The 10,976-nt window shown below is 60.4% G+C and overlaps 2 protein-coding genes across 6 annotated transcripts; both read right to left on the bottom strand.

Moving 5' to 3' along the window:
• Positions 1-822: 822 nt before the first annotated feature.
• LOC139029968 (probable D-lactate dehydrogenase, mitochondrial) lies at positions 823-3,152 on the bottom strand. Its single transcript, XM_070451545.1, has 6 exons — positions 2,813-3,152; positions 2,251-2,363; positions 1,893-2,034; positions 1,552-1,693; positions 1,279-1,438; positions 823-1,170 (listed from the first exon to the last, which is right to left on the bottom strand). The coding sequence occupies exons 1-6, from the start codon at positions 2,882-2,884 to the stop codon at positions 927-929; spliced, it is 873 nt and encodes a 290-aa protein (XP_070307646.1). The 5' UTR covers positions 2,885-3,152; the 3' UTR covers positions 823-926.
• Positions 3,153-5,243: 2,091 nt separating this feature from the next.
• LDHD (lactate dehydrogenase D) lies at positions 5,244-10,660 on the bottom strand. 5 transcript variants are annotated; one of them, XM_070451541.1, is made up of 14 exons: positions 10,201-10,655; positions 9,879-10,010; positions 9,388-9,571; positions 8,826-8,938; positions 8,468-8,609; positions 8,127-8,268; positions 7,854-8,013; positions 7,533-7,745; positions 7,188-7,387; positions 6,977-7,105; positions 6,764-6,891; positions 6,188-6,278; positions 5,999-6,110; positions 5,244-5,912 (listed from the first exon to the last, which is right to left on the bottom strand). In XM_070451541.1, the coding sequence occupies exons 3-14, from the start codon at positions 9,457-9,459 to the stop codon at positions 5,747-5,749; spliced, it is 1,668 nt and encodes a 555-aa protein (XP_070307642.1). In that variant the 5' UTR covers positions 9,460-9,571; positions 9,879-10,010; positions 10,201-10,655; the 3' UTR covers positions 5,244-5,746. The 5 variants fall into 5 exon arrangements, 4 of the variants coding, with proteins under 4 accessions (XP_070307642.1, XP_070307641.1, XP_070307643.1 ...); XM_070451540.1 differs by having other exon boundaries at positions 9,388-10,010; XM_070451542.1 differs by lacking the exon at positions 7,533-7,745 and having other exon boundaries at positions 9,388-10,010; positions 10,201-10,651.
• Positions 10,661-10,976: the final 316 nt, after the last annotated feature.

The raw sequence follows: 10,976 nt of genomic DNA, 5'->3' as shown, positions 1-10,976 counted from the left end.
GGGGGGGGGGGGCCCGGGGGGTTTTTTTTTTGGGGGGTTCCCTTTTGGGGGGGGGGGGCAAAAAAGGGGCCCCCCCCCCGGGGGCCCCGGGGGAAAGGGGGGGGGGCCCCCCGGGGGAAACCCCCCCCCGGGGGGGGGGGGGGCCCCCCGGGGGGGGGAAAAAGGGCCCCCTTTTTACCGGGGGGGTTCGCCCCCGGGGGGGGCGGGGGGGGGGGCCTTTTTCCCCCCCGGGGCCCCCGGGGGGGGGGGGGGGGAAAAATGGGGGGGGGGGCCCCCGGGGGGTTTTTTTTTGGGGGGGGCCCCCAGGGTTTGGGCCCCCGGCCGGGCCCCCAGGGGGGGGCCCCACCCGGGGGGGAACTCGAGGAAGGACGTTGGGTGCGACGGAGGCTAGTTTTCAGGCTCTTGGGTGGGCTGTTGCAGGCAATCCATCATGACCTCATCTAGGATAACTTTTTGGGGGCCAACGAGAAAAGGCCAGGCTGGAAAGTTGGAACCCCTGGGCCCTTTTAACAGGGGCGGGGCCTTCCCCAGGAAGGCCCAACCCGGGGAGCTGCTGTCCACCGTGCGGGGGGGCCACAGGTTTATGGCGAAAGGGCCTGGAGGATGTGTACGGTTGGGTGGCCTGTTCCCCCACCGCCCGCCTGGAGGAGGGGGTGGGGGGAAGGCACAGGTGGGCGGGCCCACCGTGGCCTCAGGGGGGGGCAGGATGTGCAGGCGCCAGGGTGGCGGCTGTGATGAGGCCCAGCGTTCCCTCGGAGCCCACAAAGAGCCCGGTGAGGTTTTTGTAAAAGCCGGGCTTGCGCTTCCTTCTTCCGGGCCCGGGGACACGAGGCAGATGAGCGCCCAGGCCACGTGCCGCCGGGTCTCTGGCCAGAGGCCAGGAAGGAGCAGAGCCCAAATTCTGGGCTGACCGCCCTCGGCGCAGACTACCCCCCAGGCAGCCGCTCCCCTGTGCACCTGCTAAGTCGCTTCAGTCCTGTCCAGCTTTCTGTGACTCTGTGGACAAGGCTCCTCTGTCGCTGGGATCCTCCAGGCCAGAACCCTGGAGGGGGCTGCAGTGCCCTCCTCTGGGGATCTTCCCCGCCCAGGGACGGAACCTGCGGCTCCTGGGGCTCCTGCCTCGCAGGCGGATTCTCTGCGCCTGAGCCACCAGGGAAGACCCGCTGCTCCCTGGCACAACCCCAATCAGGCCTCTGGACCACCAGCTTGGGCCCACAGCACAGCGTCCTGTCTCGCCTCTCCCAGAGGCCCCGGCCCCGGCCGGGAGAGGGCGCTCACCAGAAGCGCCGGCCGCGGCCCGCGGTGTGCAGCTGCCGTCCGCCGGGCAGCACCACCTCCAGGTTCAGCACGTTGTCGCGCATGGTGCCGTAGCGCACAGAGTTGGTGCCCGAGGCTCCGGTGGCCGCCATGCCGCAGAGAGAGGCGTCTGCACCTGGGTCTGGAGGGCAGAGGGCAGCTTGGGGCCCGCAGAGGGGTCCCGCTGGGCCTCAGAAACACCCTGTCCCCAGGGAGCCCCCCAGGCCCGGGGCAAGGCCCCGCGCCCCAGCCTACCCACAGGGAACCAGAGGCCGCAGTCCCGCAGGTGGGTGTTGAGAGCTTTGCGGGTGACGCCGGGTTCCACCACCACAGAGAAGTCTTCGGGATTCAGCTCCAGGATTCGGCCCATGCGGATCAGGTTGACACAAACGCCACCCTGGCGGGAGGCATTCAAAGGATGGCTGACCTAGGCCTTCCTCCAGGAGGACCTCAGCTCATGGCTCCCAGCAGGCGGACCGGAGCTCCAGGATGGCAGGGAAGGGGCGCCGCGCGCGGCAGAAGAGGCCGCCTGCCGCGCACGTGACAAGTGTGACCGGAGAGCCTGGCCCGCGGAGGGGGCCGCCCGCCGCGCATACCTGGACCGCGCAGACTCCACCTTCCAGGCCGGAGCCTGTGCCGAAGGGGATGATGGGAACGCCTTGGCCGTAGCACAGGGCCGCCAGCTGGCTGACCTGCTCCACGTTCTGGGGCCACACCACGGCGTCCGGAGGTTGGCACCTGCAACCAGACCCTCAACGTGTAGGGTGTGTGCTACCCTCAGGTCCCGCTCGTGTGTGTAGCTATTGCAGGGCCTGAAGCTGCGCAGTAGGCAGAGAACACCCTCTGGAGGCATAGAGGAGAGGTGGAGAATGCCAGAGCACCCGAAAGGGGGCCAAAGACACCCCAGGGCCCTCACTTGCAGGGGCCTTCTGATGTGGGGGTGGGGGGACCCACATGTGCATGGACTCATCGTGCCCGTGCTGCTCTCGGACCACAGCCGCGGTAGACACGTGGGGGCTCCCCACAATTGCCTTCAGAGCCTCCACAAAGCCCGCGCTGAGTCTGCCCTGCAGGGGAGAAACACACGTTGGCAGGGTCACTCAAAGATACCTGGGGCCACCTGGCTGGTGGGGTGGGGCTTCCATTGCCTGTGAACAGAGGCACCCACAGCCCCGCCTCACGTTGGCCGGCGGCTCCTAGGGCTCTTGGAGCCCTTCTCGGTATTTCTTCCCATTTTACTGACGGGGAAAAGAGACAGAGAGTGTGTGTGTGTGTGTGTGTGCGCGCGTGTGCGTGCGTGCCGGAGTCCCAAGGGGGCGCTCTGGAGTCCATAAACCTTTCAGTTGAAACCCCCCAGTCCAGGTCGTGGCAGACGCGGGGGCTTCAGCCCCTCTCACTCAACACCCACATCTGACACAGGGTGAGCCCAGCGATTCTCCCCCGGAGATCTCCGGATGCTGGGGCAGCACGGAGCCGGGCCCCCCACCCTCTAAGGGGCTCCTCCTCTCCTACGCACCTGCGTCCCCCTGGAGCAGTAGCCCCTCCAGGAGAACAGTCCCCAAGTTGCAGCCCGGAGCAGGTTGGCCATAGCTGTGCAGTCGCCGGTTAGCACCCCAGGCTATTGGTTGTGCTGGGGGCGGGGCTGCTTAAGGTGGTGCGGCCTTAAGGTGGCCCTGCCAGAGCTTGCTGAGTCAGGACTTCTTGAAGGAGAGGTGAGGTTTAGTGAACCAAAGGGAGACGGAACAGCAGCCACTACCTCATTTAAGATTATGCAATGACTTCTTGTAGTCCGAGTACCCAGAGCTCCAGACAGGCTCAGGGGCTTGGCAAATACCCTTGGGCTTTCTCATCCCACAAGACCCAGCTTCAGTGCCACAGAGTAAGCCTTGATGGGGCTCTGAGTAGGAAAGCACAGGGAGGCTCTTGGGGAATGGGGTGGGCTACTGCAGTAAGGCAAACCAGGAAGACTTCCTGGAAGAGGAGTGCTAAGGATGAGCAGCAATTTACCAGGTAAGTGAAGGAAAAGATAGTTGCGTCCCTTTGTCTCCACTCTCCCACTGGGCATATCCCAGGGTCTTGGGGAGTGATGTGGCTGCTGCTCTTGAAGCTATTCCAAGCTTGGTTTTCCTCCTACAGAAACTGAAAAAATGTGTTGCTAACATTACTGAGATAAAGCTATTCTTGCCTTTGTTTTTCTTCCCAGTCAAACCAGGAATACAAACTCCTACTTGGGTCTTTCTCCCCAACCACATTTGAAATGAATCCACATGTCCACTTTCAATGTGTTGCTTAACTGGCTTATCTCAAAAGTTGTCTCTTTGTAACTTACCTAGGGATCCAGTAGTTAAGCCTCAACGTTTCCAGTGCAGGGGATATATAGGTTCAACCCCTGGTCAGGGAACTAAGATCCCGCATGTCACACTGCCAAAAATTTTAAAAAGAAAAAAAAAAGTCTCTTTGACAGTTGGTTAGTTCAAATCAAGATCTAGGGAAAGCCCTCATGGAGCAACAGGTTAATGTGTCTCATAAGCCTCTCTTAATATACAACAGTTTCCCTCTCGCCATTTTGCCATGCCATTTACTTGTTAAAGAAACTAGGACACTTGTTCTGTAGAATTTTCCACATTTGGTTTTTGGATGATTGCATTCTTGTGGGATTGCTTAATATATTTCTCTAGCCTCTGTACGCTGATAACTTTGATGGTGGATACCTGACATTACACATTTTTCATAACCTATAAAACTTATGCAACACCAAGAGTGAATCTTAGTGGAGGCAGATTTCTAAAAGATCATTTAGGAGGTTGGTTAATCATGTCGAGGTTTTTAGGCCCTTATTCCTAGGAAACAGATGCTGAATTGTATAGGTGAATGATGTGAAAAAATCTGTAACTCAATTCCAAGTGGCTTCCCAAAACTACACACATGAAGCAAGCCAGGTAACAACATTCATTGTTGAATCTTCAGTGAACAGTGTACTTGTTCCTTCAACTCTCCTGCATGTTTGGAGCTTCTCCTTACAAATTGGCTGAGCACCTACTAGTTGCCAGGCGCTGGGGGGTGGGGGTGGGGTGGCACTCCAGGGAGGAGCCTTGGCCTGCAGAATGCTGCCCCTGGAGGGCTGCTGGTGGCAGGCAGCCTGCGGGGAGGAGAGGCACCAGTGAGTTCATGTGGCTGATGGTTAGTGCTCCTGTTTCCTTTATTGGGTGGTTTTGGGGGGGCGGGGGGGTGAGGCATGAGACTTGCCCCACACCACCCTTGGCACATCCAAGGGACAGAAATGTCACAGAAGAGCGAACTCAGGGCTCAGCCCGGTGTTAGCAGAGGAGTCGTGCGAACCGAGCTTGTCTGTTAGCGGGGCTGGCTCTGCTGCGGGCCTGAACAGTTGATGGGGTGAATGGGGTGGGGCGAGGGGGCGTTGGCAGGAAAGGAGCTCAGCGGGGTCTTGGGAGGAGAGGAGTGAAGTGAGCTGGGGTGTTATGCTGGCTCCCCTGGACCCCTTGCTTAGCCTCTTTCCTGGGGGCCAAGGCCACCAGGGAGGGAGGTGGGTCTGCACCAGGGGGTCCTGGGACCTGCAGGTGGGTGGGAGCTTGGAGATCTGTTTCCTGGGCTCCAGGCATCTGCTAGGCCCTGGGAAACAGGGCGCCCAGAGCTGAGAGCTGTAAGTCACTGTGGAGGGGAGCGCGACCCCAAGCAGATACTGGTGTCTGAGCTTTGTGGTGTCAGGCGCCCTCGTGTGGGCTTCGGGGGAACAACTGCCAGGCACCCCGGACAAGGAGGAGCTCTGGCTAAAAATCTGTCCCCTCCTCAGGCTGCAACAGGTCAAAGGGCAGGGGCCCGGTGAGGGATGAGGGCATCACAGGCGGAAAGACAGAAAATCTGGAGGAGGTGGGGCAGGCAGGCACAGGTGGCCATTCACAGGTGCAGCTTGCTCATCTCCAGACAACTGCAAGTGGGGCTCAGGTTTATTTGGGGGTGGGGTGGGGGGCACAGGGTTGAGAACATAGAGCAGAACTTCCCTTCCCCACCAGCAAAGGGGCGTTCCCCTCACCAGGCAGATGGAGCTGGGCTATGGGTGCTGCATCCCCAGCGTTTGTTCTCCTGTCCTGGGCTGTGGAGGGCAGTGGTTCTAGTCTTTGGGGTGACCCGTGGTGCTTCTCCCAGCCAGGCCCGGATGTGTCAGAGCAGAGAGGAAGCTGCTTCGCTGGGAATGACCCCGAGCAATTTTATTGAAGCAAAGGCTCCTGAGGACAGCAAGAGAGCTGGGGAGAAGCCGGTGGCCTGCCCAAGCTTCCGTCTCCTCTCCCTGGTCCCGGGTTTGTTTAAGAAGGCAAGGGAAGATCTTTCCAGCTGGTAAAGACCCCTGCAGAGTCTGGGGGCTTGAAAACAGGTTCCAGAACGGGAGGTGCCACCCTCTGGGGGGGCTTGTGGGTCAGGTGCTCGGAGCCCCTCACAGCACCTTGCCTGGGTTCATGAGGCCTCGGGGATCCAGCGTGGCCTTGAGCTGCCGCATGGTCTCCATGCCCACCACGCCCACCTCCTCCAGCAGCAGCTGCCGCTTGCCCAGCCCGATGCCGTGTTCCCCGGTGCACGTGCCGTGGAGCGCCAGTGCGCGCCTGGGAGGCAACCGGAAGGGATCCTCAGCGGGAGCCGCCTCGCCCCCCGCCCCGCCTTCCTGCCCCGCCTCCCGCTTCGCCCTCACCTGCCCAGCTGCTCTGCAAAGGCCTGGACCCTGAGGAGCTCCTCCGGGTCCTCGGGGTCTACCAGCAGGATGCAGTGGAAATTCCCGTCGCCCACGTGCCCGACGATGGTTCCTGGGGGCCCAAAGACAGAGCTGCGGCCCCGGCCCCACCCCGGCCCGCCCCAGGCGCCCGCGGGAGGCTGGCGGAACCTGTGAGTCTCCAGGCCTCCAGGTCCTCTTTGGTCTGCACCAGGATCTCCGACAGCCGAGAGATGGGCACACACACGTCGGTAGAATAGCCCTGAGTTGCGGCAGCTCCGTGAGCGTCCCCCCCTCCCCCGGCATGCTCGGGAGGTAAGGGGCCAAGGCTACAGATGGGCTCAGGGAGCTCGACCTCTCACATGCATGTGCCCGCTCCATCTCTAAGCCTCAGTTTCCCCTAGGGAACAAGACGACTGGCCCAGGTAGGCTCCCAGGGATCTCAGCCTGCTCCCCACCCCCAATCAGGTCCCCTAGCACTGCCTACCTGGGTGGCCAGCCTCCCCTTCCTGTCGGTTACCACCTCCCCCTTCACCACCTCTTCCTCCAGGAAGTCTGCCTTCTGTGTTCAAACTCCTAAGGGCACTGTGCTGCCACTGCTTGGTCCCTGCACCCAGGGCCTGGTTCGAGGAAGGGGCTCCCTCCCAAGGATTTGGCAGTCTTGCCCGCCAGGGCCTCAGCTGGCCGCCCTGGACAATTGGGCACCAGGCTGAGGAAAGGCTCCCATGTCCATCCCAGCCCGCTCACCTTGCAGCCCGGCCGCAGGGCCAGGCTTGCATACCAGGCGTTGTGCCGGGCTGCCCAGAGGCGGCTGCGCTCCTCCGCCTCCTTGGCCCAGGAGAAGTGGGAGCCTCCGTTATGACGGATGATCTCCTCTGGGGTGGGCGGGGGGGGGGGGAGTTACACCAAGCTCTACTCTGGGGGCAGCCTGTGCCCCCTGCCCACAGCACCCCAGCACACCTGTGCGCTGCACCTGCTCTGCCAGCGCCTGCTCGGAGCCGTGGAACTCGAGGAAGAGCGTGGGTGCGACGGAGCAGTTCAGCTTGCTGTGCCTGTTGCAGGCATCCATCATGACCTCATCTAGGAACTCTGGGGCCAACGAGAGGCCAGCTGAAGTGAACCCTGGCCTTTACAGGGGGCCTCCCCCAGAGAGCCCACCCGGACTGCTCACCGATGCGGGCCACAGGTACTGCAGCCTGGAGGATGTGTACGGTGCTGTCCACCGCCGCCTGGACGGTGGGGAAGGCACAGGTGGCGGCCACCGTGGCCTCAGGGACAGGATGCAGGCGCAGGGTGGCGGCTGTGATGAGGCCCAGCGTTCCCTCGGAGCCCACAAAGAGCCCGGTGAGGTTGTAGCCGGCTGCGCTCTTCCTGGGCCCGGGGACACGAGGCAGATGAGCGCCCAGGCCACGTGCCGCCGGGTCTCTGGCCAGAGGCCAGGAAGGAGCAGAGCCCAAATTCTGGGCTGACCGCCCTCGGCGCAGACTACCCCCCAGGCAGCCGCTCCCCTGTGCACCTGCTAAGTCGCTTCAGTCCTGTCCAGCTTTCTGTGACTCTGTGGACAAGGCTCCTCTGTCGCTGGGATCCTCCAGGCCAGAACCCTGGAGGGGGCTGCAGTGCCCTCCTCTGGGGATCTTCCCCGCCCAGGGACGGAACCTGCGGCTCCTGGGGCTCCTGCCTCGCAGGCGGATTCTCTGCGCCTGAGCCACCAGGGAAGACCCGCTGCTCCCTGGCACAACCCCAATCAGGCCTCTGGACCACCAGCTTGGGCCCACAGCACAGCGTCCTGTCTCGCCTCTCCCAGAGGCCCCGGCCCCGGCCGGGAGAGGGCGCTCACCAGAAGCGCCGGCCGCGGCCCGCGGTGTGCAGCTGCCGTCCGCCGGGCAGCACCACCTCCAGGTTCAGCACGTTGTCGCGCATGGTGCCGTAGCGCACAGAGTTGGTGCCCGAGGCTCCGGTGGCCGCCATGCCGCAGAGAGAGGCGTCTGCACCTGGGTCTGGAGGGCAGAGGGCAGCTTGGGGCCCGCAGAGGGGTCCCGCTGGGCCTCAGAAACACCCTGTCCCCAGGGAGCCCCCCAGGCCCGGGGCAAGGCCCCGCGCCCCAGCCTACCCACAGGGAACCAGAGGCCGCAGTCCCGCAGGTGGGTGTTGAGAGCTTTGCGGGTGACGCCGGGTTCCACCACCACAGAGAAGTCTTCGGGATTCAGCTCCAGGATTCGGCCCATGCGGATCAGGTTGACACAAACGCCACCCTGGCGGGAGGCATTCAAAGCACGGCTGACCTAGGTCTTCCTCCAGGAGGACCTCAGCTCATGGCTCGCAGCAGGCGGACCGGAGCTCCAGGATGGCAGGGAAGGGGCGCCGCGCGCGGCAGAAGAGGCCGCCTGCCGCGCACGTGACAAGTGTGACCGGAGAGCCTGGCCCGCGGAGGAGGCCGCCCGCCGCGCATACCTGGACCGCGCAGACTCCACCTTCCAGGCCGGAGCCTGTGCCGAAGGGGATGATGGGAACGCCTTGGCCGTAGCACAGGGCCGCCAGCTGGCTGACCTGCTCCACGTTCTGGGGCCACACCACGGCGTCCGGAGGTTGGCACCTGCAACCAGACCCTCAACGTGTAGGGTGTGTGCTACCCTCAGGTCCCGCTCGTGTGTGTAGCTATTGCAGGGCCTGAAGCTGCGCAGTAGGCAGAGAACACCCTCTGGAGGCATAGAGGAGAGGTGGAGAATGCCAGAGCACCCGAAAGGGGGCCAAAGACACCCCAGGGCCCTCACTTGCAGGGGCCTTCTGATGTGGGGGTGGGGGGACCCACATGTGCATGGACTCATCGTGCCCGTGCTGCTCTCGGACCACAGCCGCGGTAGACACGTGGGGGCTCCCCACAATTGCCTTCAGAGCCTCCACAAAGCCCGCGCTGAGTCTGCCCTGCAGGGGAGAAACACACGTTGGCAGGGTCACTCAAAGATACCTGGGGCCACCTGGCTGGTGGGGTGGGGCTTCCATTGCCTGTGAACAGAGGCACCCACAGCCCCGCCTCACGTTGGCCGGCGGCTCCTAGGGCTCTTGGAGCCCTTCTCGGTATTTCTTCCCATTTTACTGACGGGGAAAAGTGAGAGAGAGAGAGAGTGTGTGTGTGTGCGCGCGCGTGTGCGTGCGTGCCGGAGTCCCAAGGGGGCGCTCTGGAGTCCATAAACCTTTCAGTTGAAATCCCCCAGTCCAGGTCGTGGCAGACGCGGGGGCTTCAGCCCCTCTCACTCAACACCCACATCTGACACAGGGTGAGCCCAGCGATTCTCCCCCGGAGATCTCCGGATGCTGGGGCAGCACGGAGCCGGGCCCCCCACCCTCTAAGGGGCTCCTCCTCTCCTACGCACCTGCGTCCCCCTGGAGCAGTAGCCCCTCCAGGAGAACAGTCCCCAAGTTGCAGCCCGGAGCAGGTTGGCCATAGCTGTGCAGTCGCCGGTTAGCACCCCAGGCTATTGGTTGTGCTGGGGGCGGGGCTGCTTAAGGTGGTGCGGCCTTAAGGTGGCCCTGCCAGAGCTTGCTGAGTCAGGACTTCTTGAAGGAGAGGTGAGGTTTAGTGAACCAAAGGGAGACGGAACAGCAGCCACTACCTCATTTAAGATTATGCAATGACTTCTTGTAGTCCGAGTACCCAGAGCTCCAGACAGGCTCAGGGGCTTGGCAAATACCCTTGGGCTTTCTCATCCCACAAGACCCAGCTTCAGTGTCACAGAGTAAGCCTTGATGGGGCTCTGAGTAGGAAAGCACAGGGAGGCTCTTGGGGGATGGGGTGGGCTATTGCAGTAAGGCAAACCAGGAAGACTTCCTGGAAGAGGAGTGCTAAGGATGAGCAGCAATTTACCAGGTAAGTGAAGGAAAAGATAGTTGCGTCCCTTTGTCTCCACTCTCCCACTGGGCATATCCCAGGGTCTTGGGGAGTGATGTGGCTGCTGCTCTTGAAGCTATTCCAAGCTTGGTTTTCCTCCTACAGAAACTGAAAAAATGTGTTGCTAACATTACTGAGATAAAGCTATTCTTGCCTTTGTTTTTCTTCCCAGTCAAACCAGGAATACAAACTCCTACTTGGGTCTTTCTCCCCAACCACATTTGAAATGAATCCACATGTCCACTTTCAATGTGTTGCTTAACTGGCTTATCTCAAAAGTTGTCTCTTTGTAACTTACCTAGGGATCCAGTAGTTAAGCCTCAACGTTTCCAGTGCAGGGGATATATAGGTTCAACCCCTGGTCAGGGAACTAAGATCCCGCATGTCACACTGCCAAAAATTTTAAAAAGAAAAAAAAAAAGTCTCTTTGACAGTTGGTTAGTTCAAATCAAGATCTAGGGAAAGCCCTCATGGAGCAACAGGTTAATGTGTCTCATAAGCCTGTCTTAAGATACAACAGTTTCCCTCTCCCCCATTTTTCCATGCCATTTACTTGTTAAAGAAACTAGGACACTTGTTCTGTAGAATTTTCCACATTTGGTTTTTGGATGATTGCATTCTTGTGGGATTGCTTAATATATTTCTCTAGCCTCTGTACGCTGATAACTTTGATGGTGGATACCTGACATTACACATTTTTCATAACCTATAAAACTTTACAACACCAAGAGTGAATCTTAGCGGAGGCAGATTTCTAAAAGATCATTTAGGAGGTTGGTGGATCTCAAGCAAGAATGAAGACTGTGACAAGAAAATCTAACTCTATCTTTCTAAATGTATAAAGCGACCTCTTTGAAGAGGGTGGAGGAAACAGGTGCTGACTCACCTGAATGGAGTTTTAATTTAGACTAAAGGCAGAAGAATTGCCCATCAGTCAGTCAAATTGTTTCCCGCAGGGAGACAAGTTAACACTTCTGAATCGGCTTTATGTGTAACTGTATTGATTGACTAAATTAATAAGTAGGGAAAACAGACAAGTCTCCTGTGTAGAAGAATCCTAAATAAATTATGTAG

The sequence above is a fragment of the Odocoileus virginianus genome, chromosome 20 (assembly GCF_023699985.2).
Source record: "Odocoileus virginianus isolate 20LAN1187 ecotype Illinois chromosome 20, Ovbor_1.2, whole genome shotgun sequence".
Taxonomy (NCBI): domain Eukaryota; kingdom Metazoa; phylum Chordata; class Mammalia; order Artiodactyla; family Cervidae; genus Odocoileus; species Odocoileus virginianus.
Note: the sequence above shows the minus strand (reverse complement) of the source record. Positions and strands in the feature narration are given on the sequence as shown.